The sequence below is a fragment of the Cryptococcus depauperatus genome, chromosome 4, assembly GCF_001720195.1.
Source record: "Cryptococcus depauperatus CBS 7841 chromosome 4, complete sequence".
NCBI classification, from domain to species: domain Eukaryota; kingdom Fungi; phylum Basidiomycota; class Tremellomycetes; order Tremellales; family Cryptococcaceae; genus Cryptococcus; species Cryptococcus depauperatus.
This window is the reverse complement of record NC_089471.1, coordinates 21,096-45,540: the sequence shown is the minus strand read 5'-3', so window position 1 is coordinate 45,540 and position 24,445 is coordinate 21,096. Positions and strand designations below refer to the sequence as shown.

Sequence of the window (24,445 nt, the reverse complement as noted above, 5' to 3'; positions counted from 1 at the left end):
GAAGAATGGAATACACGTCTACAACGGACATCGCCGACCTCCACCTTTATACAACCATCACCCTTTTTTGATTTGCTATTCTCAAGATATAATTATGTTTTCAATAACTCGCAACAATAATACCCACCAAGACCATCCTGCACCCAATAGACCAAGAGCACTTGCTATGATACTGAAAAAAGATACGAATGAAGCTCTTTTTCCCGACCCATTAGCAAAGTCACAAGAAAAGAAAAAATCACTCCAATACGACTTTAGATATGATGATACTGATACGCTCATGAATGAGCTGGAAGAATTCTATCCGTATGTGGAGATGGCGTATGTTGGAAAAGGTCCGGCTGCTTTTAGCGGTTCATTCAGCAACAGTACGTGATATGATAGCCCGCCCATACTAACCCTCTGTAGAGTGGACAGAAGCCCACATAGGGACTCGTAGGGCTCATATAGAGGTGTTGTTGGAGCAATTTGAATCACCGTCATCTAATGTCCGCCGTATCGCCCAATCTCAACTGTTGTATATCATACATGGTTGCTTTGCAGAAATATCCAGTCCCGAGGAACAATTACACTGGATCATTGAAAACGCAAAAACAGTAAGGAGTGTAGATGGTGTAGCAGTGATTGTGCATGGTCTCAGAGATACTGCTAGACGGTACACCGCTTCCGCGTAAGTTGATTCCCCACCTACAGTCGCTCATTGCTACAGAAGTGAGGATAAGTCAGCTTCTGGTGCTCTACCCTCGGGCACAGTTCCAGCTCAAGTAGACCCTTACGATGACCATTCAGCAGAATTCATGGACTTGATTGCTATGCTCTATTTCATCGTTGAAGTTTTGCGCACAGATGATACGTTCGGTGATGAGTTAAGTGAGTTGCATCTTATTTCATGCTGCTAACCTTCAGTGGCAATGTCCCCACCCCTTCCGCTTGTCCTCTTTCAAATGATTTCGACTCTCCGAGATAAGATTCCTAGGGGATATCCAGTGAAAAAGGTTCTCTTGTTGCTTTGGAAAACGCTGTTGGCGACATTGGGCGGCATGAAGGAGGCTAGAGAAGCGATGATGCTGGGTAGAGAATTGGCTGGCCTAGATCCTAATCCCACATGTATGAACATCTCCTTTTTGTCAAGGCGTCAGCTCATGAATTGTAGACTTTACGAAAGCTTCGCCTATCGATATTTCATCATGGCGGAGAGATACAGCTACTAAATACCCTACGTTTTCCCCTCCCCCTGCTGCAGGCATTTCTACGACTACCTCAACGGTCCTCGTGGATTCCTCTGTCCCTAACGAGAAATTAGCCGAGGGCATCAAACCCATTCCACCGCGACCCGATTACCACTCCACAGACTTGCCTCCTTCCGTTCCTCGTCCCTATCCACCTCAGAATGCGATATATGCCAGCGCTAATAGCCAAGGCGGCATGTCAGCACCCATGCCAGGTACTCCTGCCCCTTCTCCTCCACCTAGCCCTGCTCCCGGTTTTCCGCCAGCCAACAATGGCTCAGCAGGAGGACCAAATGGGCCGAAAAAAAAGCAACAGTACCAAACTGACCCCACGCGTCCTTTTATATTTCCATATTCATACAATTCATCATCTGCCGCTCCTGACTCTCTCGTACCGTTCGCAATCAGCGAAGCCAACACATTATATGAGAAACACGTCTATGTATCATTGGGGCTGGTTCAAATGTGGGAGGCGAGAGAAGAGTATATAAGGGAAGAACGCGGTTTGGGTAAATCTGGGTTGATAGGATTTACTAATCGGTATGACAAACTGGGACAAGAAGACGATGAAGACGAAGAGGAGGTGGATGCAATGATGAGAGACTGGAATTATGAACAGGAATACATGGAGTGCGAAGAAAAGGGAGATAAAGAAGGGGCAAAAAGAGCTAAAAAGAAAAGGATGGCGGCGAAAAGGTTGAGAAGAGTAGATATCATACATGTAAGTCAAGGTGTAATGATCAAGAGCTAAAACGTGTAGAGGAATACCTTACCCATCCTCCATTCATGTATCATTGCGCTTCTGAAACTCTTGCTTGCTACTGTAACCTCTCCTGGCACAGCAGGCAACCCAGCTGGCGGAACAACCACAGGGGGGGCAGGGGGAGGGGTAAATTTAAGCAACTCAAGTCTACCTCCTGGACTACAGTCACCAACACAAGAGATGCGTATGCGTCTTGTTCCTTCAATTTTGTTTGGATTTGTGCTGACGCTTGTAAATAGCTGAAAAGACTGCTCCTCCTCCAACAGAGGAAGATATTGATATAGCAAGACACCGGGAAATTACTAGTAAAGCCATATCTGCAATTTTTTTGTTAGTTTTGAAATGGTTCAAAGCATCCCGTAAATTCGTCCTGTTATTATCCGAAAAGGCCAAGGATCCACTGACAAACCGCATATGTGGCCGTATAGATATTCTCAAATTTCACCTTATAACGCAATTGCTATTTGACTCGAACTGTTTGCTGCTGTTGCTTAAGATGTTTGGATTGACAGATTTGTCTACTGTGGTCACTGCCCGAAACGAGGTTAAAGAGCTTAAGTATGTACTCTCACGAAAATACATAATCGACAAAGTTGATGAGGGTCTAGTTTTTTTAATTACTGCGTAAACATCACTTCTGTTTCCCCGGCTCACCCACATAATCCCATTCTTAAAGCATCGCTTTGTCAGGCGCCTGAAGCAATGTTGCCCCGCTCATCAGGCCTTCCATCTCAGGGCACAGAATATATCACCGACTATTCATGGCGCAACTTTTTCTCGACTATCAATTTTTTGAAAGTAATGCAAAAGGTTACAAAACATAGAAGTCATCGAACCTTCGTTTTGAGTACTTACAAAAGCTGGGTAAGCATTTTTGTCAATTTGCGAAAAGTGATGCTAACGAAATTGATGAAAGCAAATACTCAAGCGAATGCTTAAGGTCAATCATCCAATGATGCAACTTCAGGTTCTGAAACTTATCAAGAGTCAAATGCCTTGGTGTGGAAGAAAATGGCGTCAAGGTTGGTTTATCTTTGGACCCATGGCAATGCACGCTGTCTTATGACTATGTTCAAAATAGCTACCGGAAATATGAAAGTAATAACCTCAATTTACCTTAACTGCCGGCCTGAATTAAGAGATGATTGGTTGGCGGGAGCAGATCAAGAAACAGAAATGGAAGATGCCATTGTGCGTCATATCCACACAGAGATAATGCCTATCGCTAATCATGCTTGTAGCCACAAGATAACGCTTTACGAACCCTCGTCCAATTTTACAATCTCCGGCACTACGTCCCCCCAACTTCGCAATCTCCATCTCCCGAATCATTAGCACATCACCGTCGATCGAGTTCTTCGAACCCAAACCCTCTCTTTGAGGACTCAGTATTACATACCCACCAAGCTCATTTCGGCCACCCGCGTTCCGATTTGAATGCATCAACGTCAGGAGAAGATGTCTTTCCCCCACGAAAGAGCCATTCAATGGCCATATCAGGCATGTTTGACGCTGTAGGCATCGGAGGCGCAGAAGGAAGTTACCATCCGGACGAGATGATCAAGTATTGGTTGCAAGAGTATGAAGATGTTTTGCGTGATGTTTTTGGAAAAGAAAGCGGTTACGAAGTGCTGGATGAATTCGGGTTAAGCGGCAATTTTGCCGGTTTAATGATTATGGGTCCCTCGGATCCTCATGTAGCGGCTTCAGGCGTAGAAAATCAAGATAGCAGCATATCTGACCTGGAAGATCGAGCATGGGACACGTTGAGCTCAATTATGAACAAAGGCGATGAAGAAGAAATTAGTGATTCAGAGAGTGTAGTGACAGTTGGGGAGCTTGGAGACGAAGCAAGACTTGGTGGCGGGCCAGGCTTCGGAGAAAGGCGAAGTTTGGATGAAGATGTTCTTAATGGGAATGGAGAGGATTACGGAGGAATTAAGAAAGTGAAAGAAGAAAAAAGTAGAGTTGGCATGGGCAAAGGCAGGCGAAAGAGTGGAGCAGGGGAAAACACATGGGAAGTGAGTTGCTTTCTCTCCCTGAAGGCTGTATCTAATAGATGGGATAGCACATATCACCAACGTTGGCACTTCTTCCGCGATCTCCGATTGAACGACGCCGTTCGTCTTCCAATGATTCACCTTTGCGGCCAGTTATGCCCGGCCCGCTGTCGCACGACGCTGTGTTTGATGAAGAGGACGAGATGGATACGCGGGGTCCAATGCCAATTAAAATGGACACCAAGGACCATATAGAAAGAGAGGGCGGAGCTGTCGATGAAGTCGAATATACATATGGAGAATGATAGAAATTATATATCAATATAGATAATGCATGTTGTAGAATAACATATATCTTTTAAAAAATCAAGCATCTCAATAATACTATGTAGTTCCATTTTTTGCAAACAAAGGGAACAAATGTCCTCTGCTTTTCCACCTCTTGCTCCCCTCTTTCAGTCTTTGTACCATCGTCTCTGTATTCGCGCCCGACGCATCCGATTGCCAGACAGCATCCTCCCATCTTCTTTTGTTTTCCGGTACTCCTAAACGATCAAGAGCTTCGGCCGCTTTGTTGGGAATAATAGGTTGAAGCAAAATTGATGCGAGGCGAAGAGAATGATATGCATACGTTATAGCTTTTGTACTATCTGGCGAAGACCATGGTTCGAGGGTGGTAAAGAGTTTGTTTGTCTTGTGACTTTATCAGATTTGCATACGAGTGAAAATGGAAGGAAGACTCACCGCCATGATGGTGTCCATAACCACTCCACACGCTTGGTTGACCATATAGTTTTCCATCTTATTCTCAAAATCTTCCCTCAATCCACTTAACAATGTATCCAACTCTTCATCCCTATCATGCATCATATCAAACTCCCTATTAGCCTTTTTCAATATTTTTGAACTACTGATTCTCGATAGAAGGTTGCCCATTTGAGCTGCTAAGAGTTTATAGTGCACTTCAAGCTGATCAGGAGCATAGTCGGCATCGTCTGTAAGACTTCCCCCTATGCGCATAAGATACCATCGTACGCCATCAACGGACCAAGAAGACATGGCAGATATTGGGTCGACAACGTTTCCTTTAGATTTCGACATTTTAGTTTTGTTCATGGTCCAGTGAGCGTGAGCTATTACGCGCTTAGGAGGAGGGAGCGACGCTGATTTGAGAAGTGATGGCCAGTGGAGGGCGTGGAATCTGAGAAAGATTAGTCTTATCTGTGGAACAGAAAAGAACGTACTTGATAATGTCTTTCCCAACTACATGTATATCTGCGGGCCAACCGTCAAGCTTTTCGGGGTAGCCAGTGACAGTAAGATAGTTGATGAGAGCGTCAATCCATACGTATATAGATTGTTCAGGATCGTTGGGAACAGGAATGCCCCATTTAACGCGGGATCGCGGTCTCGACACGGAAAGGTCTTCCAAAGTGTCTATCTGATTGATGAGATTGAGCCTCACGGAATTGGGATGTACAGCTAATCTGCCGATCAGAAACGGACTTTTCAGACAAGGAAACGTACCATTAGGATTACTCAACCATTCTCTCAAAAAAGACTTGTATTTACTCAATCTGAATCTCCAATTTGTCTCCTCTTCCCATACTACCTCACTACCACTCTCTATTGCGACCATTTTACCATCTTCTCGTTTTGTGACTTGCGTTACAGCGTAAAAGGATTCATCAGATATCGAGTACCAGCCAGCGTGCGTTCCCTTGTAGATGTCGCCCGCCGCCGTTAGCTTTCCCTGCCGTGTTTGAGCCCATCAGTAACAGCCACGGCTCTCAGCGAACGAAACCTACCCAGAAATCCTCAACAGCTTTATAATGTCTGGGTTCAGTTGTCCTGATAAAGTCTGTATTCGAGGCGTTTGCGAGCTTTACAAGATTCTGTCTGTGGATCAGCTGCCTATAATGTCCTGCCCATAGAAACGCACTTACCCGAAACCTTTGACTGACATCATCACAGAATGCTTGTTCATCCATTTCCATAGCCTTGGCGGCTTGTTGGATCTTCATACCATGCTCGTCTGTTCCTGTAGCAAATATAGCTTTACGATCAGGATGCCGTAAACGGGAGAAGCGGGCAAATACATCTGCGAGAAGAAGAGAATGTAAATGGCCTATATGCGGAGCTGCCATACCAGGTCAGCCTAGGACAAATAACACATATATTGCTTACAAGCGTTGACGTAGAATATAGGTGTCGTCACATAGAACGGTTTGGCTGTCGCAGCGTCTCCTTGTGGGTCAAAAAGAGTCAAAGAAGGGGAGCTTGGAGGCATGGGTTGGGTAGCTGTACTAGACATCCGTATCGCAGCATGTCTTACTGACAACCGCGGCTGAAGACTGCAGGCAGCCAGTCGAGGAAGAGAATGGCGTATGGCCATATCGCTGACAGTCCCAAAAACCAAGTAGATTGATGGCGACCTGCAGCTCTTTTCCCCGCTGCTTTCTCCTGACCTACTAGCTTTAGAAATATTAAATGTCAGTTCACTTGTAAAGACAAATGATTCAAAAAAAGGACGTTCATGTCACGTGACACCATTTTACCTATTCTTGAATCGACTTTATAACGATGGTTTATTCCACATCTTCACTTTCAAAATATGAATCGATCAGGAAGCGAAGCTTTTGCGCGGCTTGCTCAGCAACTCAACAAGGCAAGGATGCAGGCCAGCGGAGGAGGCGGCCGAGGAGGAAGCGGTGGTCAGATGCCAGGCGGCTTCAAGGGGTTTGTCGCTGGTAGTGGTGCTATCGGCACTTTGGTCATTGGCGGTATCGTTCTGAATTACTCCTTGTTCAACGGTGGGTCTCAGTCTGGTCTGAAATAAAGACAAGGACGTTCTCAGTGACTGTTGGACATGCCGCTGACGGAATATCTCAGTCGATGGTGGTCATCGAGCAATCAAGTACTCGAGATTGACAGGCGTAAAGCCCGACATTTACCCCGAAGGGACGCATCTTGTTGTATGTTTGAGCCGTTGTGAGCTGTTGTGAATACGCTGATCTCTTGACAGCTTCCTTGGTTTGAGACCCCAGTGATCTACGACGTGCGAGCAAAACCCAGAAATATTGCCTCTTTGACGGGCACCAAAGATCTACAAATGGTGTGTTGAATCACCCGACCAGTGAATGTTGCTCATCCTATCTAGGTCAACATCACCTGTCGTGTCTTATCTCGACCGTCTGTCAATGACCTTCCCCACATGTGTGTATCTCTTTCACCCTTCATCTCGCTGACACTCTCCCAGTTATCGAGAGCTGGGCACTGATTATGACGAGCGTGTGCTTCCCTCCATCGTCAACGAGGTTTTGAAATCGGTAGTCGCCCAGTTCAACGCCTCCCAACTCATCACCCAGCGAGAGATGGTCTCCCGTCTTGTCCGCGACAACCTCACGCGCCGAGCGAGACGATTCAACCTGATCCTCGACGATGTCTCCATCACCCACGTTGCCTTTTCTCCAGAGTTCACCCATGCCGTTGAGGCCAAGCAAGTTGCCCAACAGATTGCTCAGCGTGCGGCATTCCTCGTCGACCAGGCGGTACAGGAAAAGCAGAGCATCATTGTAAAAGCCCAGGGTGAAGCGAGAAGTGCAGAATTAATCGGAGAAGCTGTCAAAACCAACAAGGGATTCTTGCAGCTACGAAAGCTCGAAGCGGCCAGGGAAATTGCGAGTACTCTATCGACCAGTGGCAACAAGGTCTTGCTGGATGCCAAAAGCCTGTTGCTTGACGGTAAGTTGCGGATCCAAATACGCTGCTGACGCTGTCCAGTGACTGAAGACGAGGTTCTCAACACTGCTGTGAAAAAGTAAACGAGCTGTCTCATCCATAGTCGTGATGCATTCCAATGGTCTCTCTCGCAACCACGACGACGCTCCTGCAGAACGCGATGGGCCATCCGACCTGCTCTGTCATCAAGACCCTCCCGGCGCTCGTAAACCCAGCCTACGCCTCCAACCATCCTCTCTCGCCTCCCGCTTGGGATGACCTATACTGAAGCTACCATCGACTGATGCCGCTGATCAACAAACACTCCATAGCATGGCTTACCAAGCGGCCCAATCTATGACACCCATCAAGGGATACGACCATCACCCAAAAAGGCATAACCCACCGAATCACAAGGAATAATCACTCATCTGCATCATTCTTGTGCTAATCCTAATTTCTTCTGATGAGACCTATATAGATCTACGTGTGTGGGGTTGTGACCCAATACAAAGTATATAGACCATCTGTCATCACAGTTCATTGCTAATGGCCTACACTCCCGACAATCCTAATCCACAATACTAATCCTAATCAACACCACCCAGTTTCCCTTTGCATGACGTGGCAAAGCCCAGATCCCAACTCGGCCCAACCCTACGACCCGACAATTGTGTGTGGCTCGCACAGTCCTCGTGCCGTCGCGTCTGTCGCGTCATGACGCGCCGCTCTGTCCTCTTGCCACACACTCGCCTGTCGATGGTGGCTTAGGGCGGTCCTCGCCGCCTGTCGACTAGGCGTCAGCCTGCAGGTATCGGCCTTTATTAAGGGCTGCGAATGGCCGAGAATGTTGGCTGGCGATAAAGTCGGAGCTTTTGAGGGGTATCCATGGAACTTTTTATTTTATCTTATTTTACATTTCTTTCTTTTTCTTTCTTTCTGTCTTTCATTCTTTTCGACGTGACAAGGGTAAACGCGGACTATTTATATATAAAAGCGGGCTGACGAAAGTGACAAGTGATTGCCTTTCTCCTGTTCCATCAGGTCGTTTAGTAAGACTGGGTGGTTTTGATCCGACTCGTTTGATTTTCTGATACTGATTCAAGGTGAGTTTCGTTGTGCTGGTCGTACTTGGTGTATGGTGATGCTGCGTGGATGGTACACGACATGGAATCCCTATTGGATATCTGTGTATGCCCCAGCTCATCCCAACCCTAGAATCTGCCTCCTTTCCTCCCAACAAAAGGCTCCTTTCTACCTCTTCTTCGGTACCACTTTGCACCCGTCGGCCTCCGCTTTGTTTTTTTTTCTCCTAGCGCGTTCAAGTCCTTTTGAACCAAAATATATATATACATATATAAAGTATTAAACGTGGAAAAAGGCTGACAACTTTTTGGTATCTTTTGTCTCGTAGTCAATTGATTTCGTCGGACAGTACCGCCGCAAGAGGTAGTTTGGATTACGGTACGTCATGTCGCGCGCATGCAGCACGCGTAGGACACGTGGCTGAATCGGCGGCAGAAGCCGTATAACGATGAATGCTCAACAACACTATTGGAAGGGTTACAACCCGTCATCGCCAGAGAGGTATCACAACTCGTCAATAGCATTACCGCAAATCCTGCCACAAGTTCAGCATGGCCAGTCAATGGCAACAAACAATGGCGGAGGACCAGTGATGTTGCCGTCGTTGCGCACCCATCTGCCATCGTCACATCACAAAAACAACTCACCGTCAGAGCCACACCCAAGTCCGAACGTCGCAAACGTTTCGCCGTACGGGTCGTATGCGCCATCGTTTGCTGTCCCGGGCAAGTTTGCGTCTTACCCAGTGTATGGCTATTCGTCGCCGGCAACACCCCATCCGACGTACCATCCAACCTCGCCGTCAGATGCGTCGGAAATCTTTACACCTATCCCAGGTACACCGACAAACTATGCCGTTCCGTATGGCAGCACGATACCGCCCAACGCGTTGGCTTCTTGGACGGACCGGCGGACGTCGGACGGGATGGGTTATTCAGATCCCATGGCGATGAACAGGTACCATGAAAAGAATCCGGGGAGCCCTGTGAGCCTCCACTCGTCTGCTGGGGACAAGTGGGAGAGGCGCGGTGCGAGTCAGGGTCAGGGTGTTGCAGGCGAGGGAGAAGGGCAGGGTGAGGATGAGGTGGAGGATGGCATCACGTACACGTCCAAGGCGGAGCCAAAGCAGACGGAAATGGTAAGTGAATGCGTTGGGCGAGAGTGTGTGTTGATGGGCGCAGCTTCGGCGGAAATGCTACAATTGTGGCTGTCGGGTCTCTCCCAGTTGGCGGAAGAGTCTTACCAATCCGGAAATGATTGTAGGTTGGCAAGGCGACGTATATGGCTGACGGGTGGGTAGAATTGCAACAAGTGTGGTATCTACGAACGCACCCACCACCGTCCCCGACCTCAGCAGAATGACGATCAAAAGTTGAGAAAGGCTTCCCAGTATGGGACCGTGTCGGGTTCTTTCCGTGGGCCGCCTGAGCCAGATAGGAGAGGCAAGAAATCCCTCAGTCCGCAAAGTATAGGTAAGTTTTGGCCAGTCGAGAATCATCTGACTGTTGGTGTCCGCAGGATCGACACCTCCCCTTTCAGCCGTTTCTTCCTTTAGTCCATATTCTGCCTACCCACCGGTGTCTCTGATGCCAGCGCCGCAACCTCTCGGTCCTCATCGCATGATTTATGGCCCGTCCTATGGTGTATCGTCGCCATACAATCATGCCTACGCGAGCCGTCGAGGTTGCATCGCTTCTCCAAAGAATGGCGCTGTTGACCACGCCTTGCCTTGCCCCAGTTCTGCCCCTCCTACAGCTTGAGCGTGCAGAGTACGCATTGTGAATCACCCATACAGAGAGAGTTTCAACATCCTGGACAATAACTTTACGAGTTGCTACGATCATCAACACGCGAATGATTGCGCTTTTGCACCATGCTGGTCTTTTGTGGTCTTTTTTTTTTCTCTTGCCTCGTACAATATTATGTTTATAAACTATTCGTCTTCTGGTTAATGTGTTTCTTTGGAATCATGGTTTCTAGACATTGTATATATAACGTGTGTATGTTTATGACAAGAATATACGAACCACAACCAAGTCTTTATCGCCTACTTACCTTTTTTGCGGTTGGGAAACGTTTTCAAAATTATCACGCGTACATGCCAGTAACGCTCAATCTTGTGTATGTTTACGAGATGCAACTAGAAAAATTGTTGCAAAAGAATCTCCAGTAGTTAAAACTCAACACATTTGTTTCTATCAGTCTCTGCACTTGAAGGAGTCATGGACAATGAACTTTAATAGCATTGATCTGCAAGATTTATACAACATCCCGGCCCAAGATTCCCGTCTCTACCTCATTATTGAGCTCCTTGGCCATTCAAGACGGTCTCGTCTAGGCAGATACGGCTCCTGCCCCCGCTTCCTCTGGCACATCACCCTCTTTATGACTCTCCACATTCCATGGTCCGGCATCGCTCAACTCACAACCACCCAAACAGGCGCATTTGCCCCCAAGGTCTTGGGGGAGGTTTTCCTCAGGAATGAATTGGACAAGTTCAGTTTTGTAATTGCGACCGAGGATGTGAATCTTGCGGACGGTGGCTTCATCAAGCCACGGCTTGATAAGAGACCATACCGTTGAGAAAAGGTATGGAGCCTGTAAATTTGAGAACAGTCAAAGAGTTAACTCGTCCCAATTGAAGGAGCTCAGTTGGAAAAACGTACATTGATGATAAAGAAACGACCCATCACCTCGGGCTACAAAAAGTCAAATTAGCCTTGTTATCCTCCACATTGCAGGTCCATTGCAGTGACGCGAAGTGGTATTGCGCTCACATCTAAGGTTGAATCAGCAAGTATTCATAGGCAAGTCCGCAAACTCACAGTGGTTTTGTCCGATCGAAGACGCAGCCATGACATAGTCCTTAACTAGTACCAAATCAGCAAACCTCCTCTACACTAATCAGCACAAACAGAAAGACGTACCCTTGTAAAAAGCTGAAATGCCAGCATTGGAAAGGTCCATGATGGTACAACTGGTCTCCACCAGTTGTCCCTGCATTCTGCTACAGGCAGGCAACCTTTCTTTCAGAAACTTTTCATATTCGCTCACCAGCCGCTTGAGCTGCCGATCCTGACTGGTAAGAGAATAGAGCTTATTGATGTCAAGCTTGCCAAGCTGTTCAATGTACACAGGCCGGCCATCGCAGTCGGTCTTGTGGTAAAATTGAGGATAGTATTTGGTCACTTCAGCGCGTTCAGGGTAGTCAAATCCGTTTCTACAGAGCCATCAGCCTCCGGGATGCGTTGTGCGTAAAAGCTTTGAAACAGTCACCTACGCAGCAATATCATCAGTCCCAAAGTCTTTCCTCCACTTTTCATTGTTTGACCACATCAGCTTGGCCTTTGCCAGATCAAACTTTCTAGCCCTCAGGAATCGTAGCAATGTCTGGTCATCAAATCGGTCATAGCCAATTCGTTGCACAACAGCGTCTCTATCGGCAGGAATGAGGCCCTCTGCAGTGAGTTCTTCGCGGAATTGCTGTAGAGTTTTTTCTTGAGCATCGTTCCTTTTGATAAATCTGTTAACAAAGGTGCGGAGCAAATCTCCATATAGGCCCAACCTACAGATGACCAGGGTGACCAGAGAGCGGATCCACAGTCTAGCAACAGTCAGCCCATGTCTCTGCACCATGGCAGCTCTACTCACACTCATAGTGTATATATATTGACAATTTTTTTAAAATATAAAGATGGAACGAAAGAAAGACTCGCCGTTATGGATGATACGTTTCGAGTTGGACACTCAATAGCGGCATCAAATCAATGGTAATACCCCATTTGATTCCGCTAATCCCAATCTTCTTCCGTTTGTGATTTCTTACTCCGCCATCTCGTGAAAGGACCAAACATTTCGAATGTCATACAAAGATTTATCGCGATAATCATTTCATTCTTTCCAATCTATCACCACCAAACCGTTTAAAATGCCGCAATACATGTCAGCGCCTACGCCTTATGGCTCTGTCAGTGCAGAGGCGCGAAGAAGGTATGAAGAACGTTATGCCAAGAAGCGAGCAGAGGAAGCTGCCAAAGCCCAAGCAGAAGCGCAAGCTCAGCAACCACCTCCTCCAGCCCAGCAGCAACATGCTCCTAGTCCGGTAGTCAATCAAGGACCGCTTCGTCCTCAAGTAGGACAAGGGTATGGAGGACCTCCGCATCAAAACTACCGTCCACCTCAGCAACAGCAATACCATGCCGTTCCCCCTCAGCAGCCCCAATACCATCCTCCGTCCCAGCAACAGCATGTGTACCAAAACGCTCCCCCTCAACCACACCACGCAGAATGGTCTCGGCCTCCTCCAGATCAAGCCATGAGCCCAGGAGAGCACCAGGGAGGACAAAACGTTCAGCGGACGTCTCTTGTGTCGCCGCCGCCTGTGGAGGATCCAGAACTTTTACAAATGTGATGTTGTAATCCATAACACTGGGATACGCCGGCTGACGTGTTTTGTAGGTTTCAGCAATTTGACAGCTCTCGAACAGGTCAGCTCAGTGCATTCGATCTCCAAAAGCTTCTTGCAAAAGATGCTACCATGGAGGCTCGGGAAGATTGCGTCAAGATGGTAAGTTTTGGGTACGGTCCAGCAAAAAGACTAACCTTTTCCTTAGCTCATGGGTGGGTGGATGGCAAGCCAAACGCAGCACCAAAAGACATGACTGACGGGGCCGTAGCGATCTTTGACACGGATAGAAGTGGAAATATAAATTTCATGGAATTCGAGGGGTTATACCGGTATATCCAAGTAGGCCCTTTTCGCCTTGCCCAGTGCTATCCACGTTGCATTCGCTAAACTTGCTCCAGGACTGGCACGGCATCTTTCGTCGCTTTGACCACGACCGATCCGGCCTCATTGACACGAAAGAACTGCATGCTGCTCTACTCGGATTTGGCTTCTCGCTGCCGCCAGTGTTGGTGGACAAACTGGAGAAGCGGTTTACACCTCCGCCTGTCCCAGGTCAAGCAAAGCGACAAGGAATCAGTTTTGACAGGTTTTTGATGGCATGTGTCACGGTGAAGCACTTTACAGAGGCATTCAGGAGGTATGTCTCTGCTCATGCTGTTCAAATGTTGATCGGCCTATAGACTTGATCCCAGAAATACCGGACGCATCACGGTTGGCTACCATGAATTTGCAAGTCTTGTTGGCCTCTCTACGCTAGCGAGTGATGCTGACGGTCCATCCTCTAGATGGATGTCGTGCTCGACGCTCCCAGTTGAATGCAACTGATCCAAGATACAAGCTTACATAGGGGCATGGACAGGGAGAGATGTAGCAAAGACGACGTGTGTAGGTGTATCTTAAGGAGAATAGGTGGTTCCACTGGGTAGCGAGGCTTGTTGATTTGTAAACCATTTATTATGCTTTATGATGAATAGGTCATGATGTTATGACTGTGGCCATCTCTCGCGGGATTCGTTCCTCTACCCGAGCTGTCCATGTCTACCAGCCTGAGAAATGAGTTGCGCTCGTTGAGGGTGGGCATTCACAGTGCTGGTTCTGGCCATCACACCATCTCCCAGCAACTCTTTCAGAAAACACTTTAATGCGATACCACAACTCTTTCAGAAAACACCCTAAGGCGATACCCAATTACCCAACCAACCCATAGACCGCAGAAGCACACCCAAACCACCGTACTGCCAAGAATGGACCCGTGCAGCTTGTCCTCTTTAGCCCATACCAAGCGGCAAAGAGAACCAGCGACAACGGTATCTACACACAAAGCGAAGCAGGATGCAACCCACACCCACCTACCAGCGTGTATACACCATCCTCTTCCACACACTGTGCTCGTCACCCACCCCGAACAAAACCACGACACGGCCTGTCCCATATGCAACCACAGCCGTCCTTGATAGCACAACATACCATGACGAGTACAAAAACAAACGATACAGGCTATAACCACTCCGCGCAGAGTCAGCATCCGCCGACTTTTCTCCCAGCCGATGCCACCCGCGCCACGACAACAGGCGAAATGGTGAGACGGCGCAGTGAGACGGCGTCGCGGCGGGATCCAACCTCCAACGACTTGCCGACAGCTCCTCCAGGACGTGCCACACAGCCTCCTGTTCTCGCTACACGCTCCTCACCTATGCTGCAGCCCAAGCAAGGTGCTCAACATTTCCAAAAGACTTCCGCGCGAAGCCCCAGTGGCTGGCAAGTCGGTGAATCCGCGCTGTTGCCTCGACAACTCTTTCCATGCTGTCTGCAAATCTCCGGCTATGGCAGACAGCATCAGCGACCCATGTCCACACCCACAAAAGAAACTCACTTTGGTCCGTTAATGGTCGTCTCCGCTCGTTAAAGTCGCTAAAAAGTTTATTGGCTCTAGCGAAACTAACTCCTGTTGTATTGCCTGTCCTGTACTCGTCCCCCAAAGTCCTGTAATCCTTGACATGACTCTCCAACGATGTTTGGAGCTGTATCAACTTATTGACGGATTCGTTCCATTTGGATTGTGTTTCTATGTATTTTTTCCAGTCGTTTGTAAGTTTACGAATGTCGTCTGCTGCAGGGGTGGTGTCGTTCTCACACATATGGATTATATGCCTCAAACTGTTGACAACCGATCTTCGCCAACTTCTGCAATCTCCCTCATTCGCTTGAATGGCATTTGTGGTGTTTTTTATCTCTTGGGTGACGGACTCATAACGATGAACAGCATCGCTAGTCAGGCCTTCCAGTAGAGCGCTACGTATATCGGCATTCGTCGTTACTTTACCCGTGGCTCTTTCTCTTTTGTATGCCTCTTCCCAAAATGGCCTTTCGTTGGGGTCTTCGTACACCGGACCGTGTGTACCGTTGGTGGGTGCGGTGGGCTGGGGCGGGGGCGGTCCGGTTGCTGTCGGGACATAGGGTGGCCCGCCGGTGGTGTACGTATACGTTCTCGGTCCCGGTGCCAATCCCCCGACTCCGCCTGGATTTCGGGGCCTTATACGTGTGTCGTAGAATTCGGTCACCCTTTGACATGTAAGATTTACGAGATCGTTATGGGACAGGCCCCTATTTTCTTGTCCAACTATAGTATAGGCTTGGGGGAATTCTGCTTCGAGATAGTTTCCGTATGCCGGATCGTGAATGGACCGAGCATAAACAGAGGGATGGAAAGAACTATGCCCGGATGGCTGTGCGGAAGCGAAGGGAGTAGTCTGTGGAACAGACGTGAACGTATAGGTGGGTTGACTCGCCGGAGTTGTGGATGGATCCCACGGAAACCCCGGTCTCTCAAAGAAAGATTGACTCATCGCGCGCCGTTGCTATCTCGGGTTGGGTGTGTTTGGCGAGTTGAGTGTGTTTGACGAGTTGTGGTGGTGGTGGTGGTGGTGGTGGTGGGAGAGTAATCAGTGTTGAGCGTCTTGATAGGTGGCAACCGGAGCCAGGCTGTACAGTGGGAGGTATTTAAAACGGTCGTTTGTCGCTGGCCACTGCGCTCCTTTATGTCTTGCGTGGGCTCGTTTGTGTCGGAAACGCTGAAAGGTGCTGGTGGTTGTGCTGGGGGCGGTCGCTGGGTGACAAAGGAGAGGGCTGGGGAGGGATGAAAGCGGAGAGAGGTCAAACGTGAAAGAGATGGGGAGTGTGTGGCGGGGATTGAACTGGGTGGCGGGGTGTTTGGGGTGGAGATGAGATGGTACGCATGGCGATGGGCGGTGAGCGTAGGGGGTAAATGGAAGAGAGAGGTGGTTGGGAGTTGTGGAGACTGGAGGGTGGTGTGGTGGTGTCATGGATATTGGCAGTAATTAGAATGCACGTTCTGTACGAAAAGGTCACCATGATGCAACTGGGATTGCATTATTACTTAATGGCTATACTCATGGAACAATCCCAGGGTTATGCAGTAGGACTGTAGGCGGCGAGTGGTAGCGGCTGGAGGGGAGTTTGTCCACGGGGGATACGGGAGGGGATGGCATGGGTAGATCAACTGTGGCATACGTCGGACAACTACGTTATTCATGCAACACCAGTGCTAGTGTCGTAACGTTGGAATGATTGCATAAAATATAGGCGATAAATAGTAATGCAACTCTGATTGCATTATTGTGACCTTTTCGTACAGAGCGTGGATTCTAATTATTCCTAATATTCATGACACTATCATTCACAATCCCGCATCGTTGACGCTCCACGTCCAGACGCCAGGTTGTAGTCCAACCACCCTACCCTCTCTGCATACACCGTATCCTGCGCTCATCCGCGCCTTGTACATATCCAGACAGCCGCACCAGACGCTTTAGGTAGTTTAGAGACGCAACGTGGTGGATGTACAACACCAAAAGTGGTGACGTCGACACTGGCAAGACGTCAAAGTGGAGGTTGGACAGGAATTATCCATGTTGAAACACCTTCCAACGACACGTCTAATGCTAACTGCCATCCTACTCTCCCTCTTTCCATTCGCAGCTGCCTCGTCGGGAGATCGTGATCCGGCGTTTCAGCATTGTCTCAGCAGATGCGCGCTGGCCGATTGCGACCCTTCACAGCCGGCTCTCCCCTTCTACTTGAGGTGGTTTGGGTGGACATGCAGAGAGAATTGCGCCTATGCCTGTGGCCATGTCATGACGGATGGTGTCGGGGATGGGAGCACGATTCATCAGTGTAGGTCTGCAGGCTGGCACCGCTTTTCACTGACGCAACCAGTCTACGGCAAATGGGCTTTTCACCGTCTCGGGCCGTTTCAAGAACCCTTCTCCATCCTCATGTCGCTTGGCAATCTCTATGTACACCTCCGAGCCATCAAGGCGACCCGGCACCGCATCCATCCGTCCAACAGACTGCGGCCGTGGCTGATCGCGCTCGGCGTCGTCCAGGTGAACACATGGGTCTGGTCGACCGTCTTTCATGGGAGAGACACCCCGAGGACGGAACGTCTTGACTATCTCAGTGCGACCTTGACAATCTCCTTCACCCTGCTCTATACCCTCTTGCGCATCTTTCACATTCTCACGCCTGTTTCTTCCACCCGTCTCCTCCTGCCCATGTGTGCGCTCATCGGAGGGATTGTGTTGGGCCACTTTGCGTATCTGTCGTCGTTCCCGTTGGGCTCGTTTCCGTACGGGTACCACACCCTGTTCAATGTGGTGCTGGGGCTTGTACACAACACTCTGTGGCTGCTCTGGAGTCTTTCGTTCAGAATGCGCTACCCTTCCCTCACCCTGCCCTCCCTCACTCTCTCCTTTCCACGCCCCTATCCGCCCAACGACCCTTACGACTGTCCTGCTCCTCGTGAGGCGAGCACGCCAGCTGTGCTCGTCGTGCTTACCACCCTGGCGATGTCTCTTGAGCTGTGGGACTTTGCCCCTCTGTTCAGAGTATTTGACGCTCACGGGTGTTGGCATGCCGCAACGATACCGCTCGGCGTGGCTTGGTGGCGTTTCCTTCTCGCAGATGCTATCGAGTTGGAAGGCAGTCTCAAGGGTCAGCGAGGCGCTGGTGTCGGTTTGCCGTTGGAAAAAAAATGGGTACCGGCCGCAGCGCATCAGGTAGAGTAGAAGGCAAGGAGTTCAACCGGGGACACTATGTTTCAGAGGCTTTGCTAGTGGGTATGCAGGCTTAATCTCTTGTTCTGTCGGGTACAGTACCAGAATCCGAAGGCTTTCCAAAAGAGAGACACGTTCAGTATAGACTGTTGGATGATATAAAAGATTTGATTCATTTGTAGAGGGCCAGTCAGGCCATTTGAAAACAAACGTATTAGGGTGGTCGTAGATTCATATGTGACGCTTGCACAATGCGTAGTCCTCTCGCTCCTGGCTACGGTACGCTTGATTCATCTCCTCAATACTCCAAAACCAATCCTTAGATTCATGAGAGAAAATAAGATGGGAACATAGAGGGGTATAAGATTAGTTATGAAATATGAAAGAAAGGATATGCTAGGACGGAGGGACATTTGTAAAAAAAATAAAAACCAAAACGAAGTACTCATCAACAGCATACACACGAATTTCCCTCCTCCCATCAATTCTATTAAAATGAATTCTCCTCTTCTTTATTGGGCAATTGGCAACTACACAATACACTTCACCGCCAACACTCTGTATGCCTCCACTTATCTCTTCCTCACTGGACCTCAGTAATAACGATGGTACCTCGCTTGTTTTGCAGTATGACCTACTACTTTTCAATGATCAGCTTCACTATTGATGTAGGAAGCCAGTCCTCACCTTGGAGGCGCTACTGCCTCTAACTTCTTTAGCCATGGCTTCAGCAGCCTTCTTGGCTTTGGCAGCGGCAGTCTTCTTGTAGGTAGCCTTATAGAAACTGAACAAACGTGTTACTTTTCAAAGCTATTGGGAGAAGACCCATGCAGGACGTACGCAATAAACAAAAACAGATAAGAGCTCAAAAGCCCGCAGCCAAAGAGAGCGGCACCCTCAGATCCGGCACAATCTCCAACGGCCGGTAAATGGGTGTGCTTGGCAGCAAAGTGAGAGTAACCTGTAGATCAACTGTCAGCAAAAGTTCATCGTATGCACAACCAGCTTTGGGGTGGGAAAAAAAAGGGGTGGAAGAGACATAATGGCATGTCTGAAAGAAAATACACAGAACGTGAGCAAGCTTCAAGGAAGTGCAAATGAATAAATAAAAACAGAACAATAGAGTACTAATAGGAGAAACGGGTGAAAAAGAGGCAATGACGGGGTACTGGTTGTGCGCGTAACGATGGGAAAACAAAAACGTGCTTGCAAAGAAGACGATAAACAGATCGATGATAAATTGAGTAATTTGAAGAGTGGTAAGGTACTTTTTCCACCAAATCTTAGCACCTCCAGCAGTAGCGTAATAGTAATAGTCTGGACGTCGTCAGTATGTCGACGTTGGAAGAAAGAGACAAACGCACACATGATGACATGAACTGTGAGATTAAGAGTGATGACAACCCATTGCTATACGCTAATGAGTGACTATGTGCTGTATTTTAAACAAGCCAACTTACAACAGAAGTCTGACCCTCAAGTTGAGTGAAACACAAGATGGCAGTAGCAGCATGATGAAAAACGTGGAGGAAAGCTAACGACGAAGCGGAATTAGATATTTATTGAACAATGTCTGGTCTAACATACCAAGAGGCTTCTTTTTCAAGACGAGAAAGACGGTGTCGATAAGCTCGAGGTACTTGAAGTAGTAGTTCACCATATAGTAAGTAATTAATCGCTGCAACGTCAAGTGAGCACCATCACAAACACAGTCATACTGAACGCACAGGAGTGAATGCAGAGGTGTTACAGATGGACCAAAAGAAGCCGTGCTTAAAGTACATGGGAACACTTCAATCTATCAGATGCGGTTTCATATGTGGATGGAAAACACACATTTCTTCGAGCATAAGAGCGAGCAGAATACCAGAGCCAAGAGTGAGAATGACATTGTGAATTTGGAACGCAACAGTCAGTTTGTAGGGTTGGCGAGATCTGGTAAAGGTCAATGACAAGAACTGCGTGTCCACAATGGAAAAAAAAAAACGCACTTCATAATTTCGCGGCCGCCAAAAATGACCAACAGATAGGTGCCAATAGCTGCAACTACTGCCTTTTGGGTACTGACTGGGGATGCGCCTGAGATCCAGGTGCTATACTGAGGCGCTGGCTTGGAGATGCCAGACGCCTCCCAGGCCTTCATGAGAAGGGTATAGAGCGGGCCGGGAGCTGGCATGGCTGGGTTGAACGGGAACATGGTGACGAATAAGGATTGAAAGAGCGTCGGAGTGGGTATGAGAGTAGGTATGAGCGGTATGTAACCAAAAAAAAGAGAAAAAGAAAAGAAAAGTAAAACGGAAAGAATATAAAAAGACGATGAATAAATGTTTTTCTTTTTTTTCTTTCGTCCTCTCAGGGTCGTCCGTGCGTCTCATTTTACCCGTAGCAACTTCTAAAAAGATATCTAATGCATTAGGAAAAATTACAGCTATTTCTAGCCAATTACAATATTTTCTAATCACTAGAAAGCGGCTTCCGATATAGCCTTCGGTTTGCCGTCATTATATTATGTAATCATACGGCAATGCTACATTTATACATATAAGCGCATTATCTCTATACCAAAGACGAGTATTCCTAAGCACAAGAGTCAGCGATAATCGTGGTGTGGAAGCAGTTGGCCATAGCAAAAAGTATCAGATTGTCCGTTTAGAGCAGCGGCCTACTCTCCTTGTAGCGTCCCACCGTGATATCGATGGGACAAGAGAGAGACCCTGGGTCAAGAGGTGCCAATAGGGTAATAAACCACTCTTCATATAGTATTTGCCATCAAAGAATGGGAGAATTGACTTACTTGCAATGAAGATGAAGACGAAGATGAAGGAAGGAAAAAAAATGGTGCTCAAGAGTTTCGACGGAATCAAAAATTCAATCTTTTTTTGTTTTTGCCTCCACATTTACATTTACTCTTCTCAACCGACATGCTATCTTTAATTCGTGTCTTCGCTCACCAACGAGCGAGCGCCAGTATACATACTTCTGCAGCTTTGCTGGCTGGAGGCAAGCGGACTACTCAAAAACTTTCCCACAATGTCCGCCGCAAGTTGTATGGGGCGAGAGGTAACCGCGAGTCAGCCCTTCAGTCCCTTATAGAGAATGAGAGAAAAACCAAACCATTTGGCATGAAGCCTGAATATAAGCCTTCCAAAGACAAAAGAAAGAAAGTGCAGAAAGCTTCAAAGTCTTCGCATCGCCTTGTCAAAATTCCTCCGAGTCATTGTCCACTACCGACGCACAAGTATAGGTTAGAACCAGCCACTATGCCTCCCAGTAAACCGCCACTGTCTTACAATAGGGACGACAATATTGGTGTTGTAGAAGAGAATGGTTTGCCTGTATACCCTTCTCCCCCGCCGCCTCAACTGGCGGATGCTGAATCGGCAAAGCCTAGGCAGTTTGATGAGTTTGGATTAGAAGCGGGTTTAGTGACCAGTTTGAAACGTATGTATGGAGACGATGGGAAAACTACGGCTGTGGAGAGTCTGTCTTTTGCTCACTTTGCTCCATCTGGTGAGCATGAACGACGTGGAACGGATAGGACGGAGAAATACAAAAGAGTATTGTTGGCAGCAGAGACAGGTTCAGGAAAGACCATGGCCTATCTTGTCCCTCTATTCCACCATCTTAAAAAGAGCGAATCACAAATAACCTCTTCCCAAGAAAAAGGTGATATCCACGATGGCCTATACCCACGCTCTCTCATTCTGTCGCCCACGCACGAGTTGACTCGCCAATCAACCCTTTTTGCCAAAACTCTTACACACCAGACTAAACTACGCGTAGCGGGACTATCTTCGACTTCTCTCGGTGGCGTAGGCTTGAAACGAGGATCAATAGATGTACTGTTAAGCACAGTAAACAGTGCGAAGCGAGCACTCGGATTGAGGACCCAAAAAGAAATCAAGGAAGAAGTAGAGGATGATCGAGTCAACGGAAAGCAAATATGGGAAAACGATAATGCTGTTCCTAATGGCATTGTCAAGGGAAACAAGATTGAGTGGATTGTGATTGACGAGGCAGATGTTTTGTTAGGTATGCTTTCTTATTTAAATCCAGGTGCATGTTCTGATTTCGATTATTTCACAATAGGCCAAGAATTCTATGAGGATACTATTCAGATCCTTGAATCTCTCCCTACTACTTTTAACCTGATCCTAATCACAGCCACCATCCCCCCTTTCCTCATCAACCTCCTCCACACTCACCCCTTCTTTGCTTTACCAAATGCTCGTTTTATCCACTTGTTATCGCCCGGCTTACATCGACTTCCTGAAAAACTCCGTACACGATTTGTACGACCTCCCACTACGGGCAATAAACATGGTGATGTTGCACATCAAGTGAGGCTGACTCTTGCCGATGATCTTAAGCAAGCCAAGCTGGCAGGAAAGAAAGGGGAAGAAGAAAGCAAAGTGATTGTGTTCTGTAATAACGACAAAATGGTTGAACAGGTTGCTTTCAAGTTAGGAACAAAAAAACTTGACTGCCTTGCATGGACAGCTTCAGGAGGGGAAAGGTTGCGAGGACGTAACGGTAGTTTGAATGATTTTCTATTGAGACCGGAATTGCCAAAAATTACCTCTCAAAACATGGATGACGGCGAAGGCTCGTCCTCTCAAGATGAAATACCACTTCCAATTGCTTCCGATTCAAATCCAGATATTTTACCATCATCAAAATCAGCAGCGAACAAAACGGATGCAAAGAAGCGTCGCGTCCTTGTAACTACTTCTCTTCTTTCTAGAGGGCTCGATTTTCACCCATCTGTATCTTCTGTATTTCTCGTTCAACCGCCGCGTGATGTTCTTGATTTCGTGCACCGAGCTGGAAGAGCCGGTCGAGCAGGTAGACCTGGAAGGGTAGTCGTTTTTGGATTTAATGAACAATCTACCTTGGGGGGATCGAATAGCGGGAAGGCAAAGGTAGAGAATAATCCCAAAAACAAGATGGTTCACGGGGCATTGAGTGAGAAACTGCGTGATGTGTTGGGAGAGACTGAGGTGGTTAACTCCAAAGGAAAAGTAGTCAGACCATAATATATGGGATAAAACTGTCTGAACGGGGGGGCATGGAACTATTAACTGGTAAATACAACTTGACGCCGTCACACAGTGGATAGGAACAAGAATACAGGCGTATCAAGGCGACAGAAACAAAGAATGGCTATAAATCATTCAAGGTTTTCTTGGACTTTTGTGGTCATGGTTTCAATAAATTGTCGATAGATTTGTATATTAATCACAGAACAAACCGGGGGTCATGCAGTGTGTTGCGTTTCAATACCTATATATTTTCTTCGTCTCTGTATTATTACTCGCCATTCACAATCTTTTACGTTACCAAACTAGGCATACCGAGTCCTTTCAAACTTGGCTACAGCCTGATATCAAGTGTGCATGCTCTTGGCAACTACAACCCGCTGCTCTTTGATAGGACAACATCCTTGCCGTTTATTCGGAGGTCTCCTGCTTAATCTCGTTCTATGCTATCAGGATCTGCTGACACAGCCACATGTATAACATCGCTCCTCTCTCAACGTGTGAGAGCTTCCATGAGAATTCGGACTAGCCACGCTAAGGCAATGATCGAGAAAGAAAGGTGAATGACCCAGCATTAAGTTCCACAAAAGTCCCTCAGCTCATTGCAGGCCTTGTTGTTATCGCATGGCACATTGTCTTCAGTTAAAAGGGATTCACAGTCTTCCTTGATTAGTTTCTCAATAAACAAGCTTAACCTTTCGGCCCAAACGACTTATGTATACATCTCAGCGTCAACTAGGTTGGGAGTTTGATAGCGTAGACGCGAGGGCTTAAGTTGCACTTGAGTCACAGATTAACACATACCGTCACTTGCTATGCTCAGTCTATTTGATATGGGTAGCATCGCGTACATAGCCAGCGGGGCAGATCATACGGTAATTCTGCCAACCTCTAAACTCAGCTCGGCTCTTAATAGGAATAACCCACTCTCAATTCCCAGTAGATTGGACCAAGTCGAAGCGATTCTTTTGGCAGCTGCCGATACAGCGATAACTCTCATTTCTGCGAATTGAGACAAGTCATGTTTGCCGTTCAAATCTGGAAGGTGAAGCAGCTCCGACCTGTACAATGCTTGGCCACGATCGCTATCGAATTCCTCTTATTCATGGCAACCCTATCCCTTGA

The 24,445-nt window shown here is 47.6% G+C and overlaps 10 protein-coding genes across 10 annotated transcripts; 6 read left to right on the top strand and 4 right to left on the bottom strand.

The window, feature by feature from the left end:
- Window positions 1-94: 94 nt before the first annotated feature.
- Window positions 95-4,297, top strand: L203_103276 (uncharacterized protein; the record flags this gene model as incomplete). The annotated part of the gene is made up of 13 exons (XM_066212680.1): window positions 95-368; window positions 430-670; window positions 713-858; window positions 907-1,107; window positions 1,154-1,935; window positions 1,990-2,176; window positions 2,232-2,351; window positions 2,421-2,550; window positions 2,601-2,856; window positions 2,909-3,014; window positions 3,074-3,183; window positions 3,234-4,013; window positions 4,061-4,297. 13 exons carry the CDS (start codon window positions 95-97, stop codon window positions 4,295-4,297), a joined length of 3,570 nt encoding a protein of 1,189 aa, XP_066068777.1.
- Window positions 4,298-4,376: 79 nt separating this feature from the next.
- Window positions 4,377-6,387, bottom strand: L203_103275 (methionine-tRNA ligase; the record flags this gene model as incomplete). Its single annotated transcript, XM_066212679.1, has 7 exons — window positions 4,377-4,685; window positions 4,737-5,193; window positions 5,237-5,474; window positions 5,520-5,745; window positions 5,801-5,887; window positions 5,939-6,132; window positions 6,180-6,387. The coding sequence occupies 7 exons, from the start codon at window positions 6,385-6,387 to the stop codon at window positions 4,377-4,379; spliced, it is 1,719 nt and encodes a 572-aa protein (XP_066068776.1).
- Window positions 6,388-6,606: 219 nt separating this feature from the next.
- Window positions 6,607-7,991, top strand: L203_103274 (prohibitin-2; the record flags this gene model as incomplete). Its single annotated transcript, XM_066212678.1, has 6 exons — window positions 6,607-6,805; window positions 6,885-6,967; window positions 7,018-7,107; window positions 7,153-7,208; window positions 7,252-7,736; window positions 7,837-7,991. 6 exons carry the CDS (start codon window positions 6,607-6,609, stop codon window positions 7,989-7,991), a joined length of 1,068 nt encoding a protein of 355 aa, XP_066068775.1.
- An 888-nt stretch (window positions 7,992-8,879) lies between these two features.
- L203_103273 (uncharacterized protein) lies at window positions 8,880-10,558 on the top strand (the record flags this gene model as incomplete). Its single annotated transcript, XM_066212677.1, has 6 exons — window positions 8,880-8,903; window positions 9,166-9,176; window positions 9,234-9,936; window positions 9,980-10,057; window positions 10,099-10,270; window positions 10,317-10,558. 6 exons carry the CDS (start codon window positions 8,880-8,882, stop codon window positions 10,556-10,558), a joined length of 1,230 nt encoding a protein of 409 aa, XP_066068774.1.
- Window positions 10,559-11,132: 574 nt separating this feature from the next.
- Window positions 11,133-12,455, bottom strand: L203_103272 (uncharacterized protein; the record flags this gene model as incomplete). Its single annotated transcript, XM_066212676.1, has 8 exons — window positions 11,133-11,396; window positions 11,465-11,497; window positions 11,555-11,577; window positions 11,624-11,668; window positions 11,726-12,018; window positions 12,079-12,309; window positions 12,368-12,402; window positions 12,450-12,455. 8 exons carry the CDS (start codon window positions 12,453-12,455, stop codon window positions 11,133-11,135), a joined length of 930 nt encoding a protein of 309 aa, XP_066068773.1.
- A 271-nt stretch (window positions 12,456-12,726) lies between these two features.
- Window positions 12,727-14,021, top strand: L203_103271 (uncharacterized protein; the record flags this gene model as incomplete). Its single annotated transcript, XM_066212675.1, has 7 exons — window positions 12,727-13,205; window positions 13,257-13,365; window positions 13,412-13,418; window positions 13,475-13,545; window positions 13,605-13,843; window positions 13,887-13,935; window positions 13,992-14,021. The coding sequence occupies 7 exons, from the start codon at window positions 12,727-12,729 to the stop codon at window positions 14,019-14,021; spliced, it is 984 nt and encodes a 327-aa protein (XP_066068772.1).
- Window positions 14,022-14,893: 872 nt separating this feature from the next.
- On the bottom strand, window positions 14,894-16,052 carry L203_103270 (uncharacterized protein; the record flags this gene model as incomplete). Its single annotated transcript, XM_066212674.1, has 2 exons — window positions 14,894-15,027; window positions 15,080-16,052. The coding sequence occupies 2 exons, from the start codon at window positions 16,050-16,052 to the stop codon at window positions 14,894-14,896; spliced, it is 1,107 nt and encodes a 368-aa protein (XP_066068771.1).
- Window positions 16,053-17,165: 1,113 nt separating this feature from the next.
- Window positions 17,166-18,293, top strand: L203_103269 (uncharacterized protein; the record flags this gene model as incomplete). Its single annotated transcript, XM_066212673.1, has 2 exons — window positions 17,166-17,400; window positions 17,443-18,293. The coding sequence occupies 2 exons, from the start codon at window positions 17,166-17,168 to the stop codon at window positions 18,291-18,293; spliced, it is 1,086 nt and encodes a 361-aa protein (XP_066068770.1).
- A 571-nt stretch (window positions 18,294-18,864) lies between these two features.
- Window positions 18,865-20,478, bottom strand: L203_103268 (uncharacterized protein; the record flags this gene model as incomplete). Its single annotated transcript, XM_066212672.1, has 10 exons — window positions 18,865-18,915; window positions 18,969-19,065; window positions 19,122-19,242; window positions 19,488-19,598; window positions 19,646-19,691; window positions 19,742-19,815; window positions 19,869-19,959; window positions 20,009-20,072; window positions 20,118-20,216; window positions 20,273-20,478. 10 exons carry the CDS (start codon window positions 20,476-20,478, stop codon window positions 18,865-18,867), a joined length of 960 nt encoding a protein of 319 aa, XP_066068769.1.
- Window positions 20,479-21,202: 724 nt separating this feature from the next.
- On the top strand, window positions 21,203-23,317 carry L203_103267 (uncharacterized protein; the record flags this gene model as incomplete). Its single annotated transcript, XM_066212671.1, has 2 exons — window positions 21,203-22,313; window positions 22,371-23,317. 2 exons carry the CDS (start codon window positions 21,203-21,205, stop codon window positions 23,315-23,317), a joined length of 2,058 nt encoding a protein of 685 aa, XP_066068768.1.
- Between the last annotated feature and the right edge of the window lie 1,128 nt (window positions 23,318-24,445).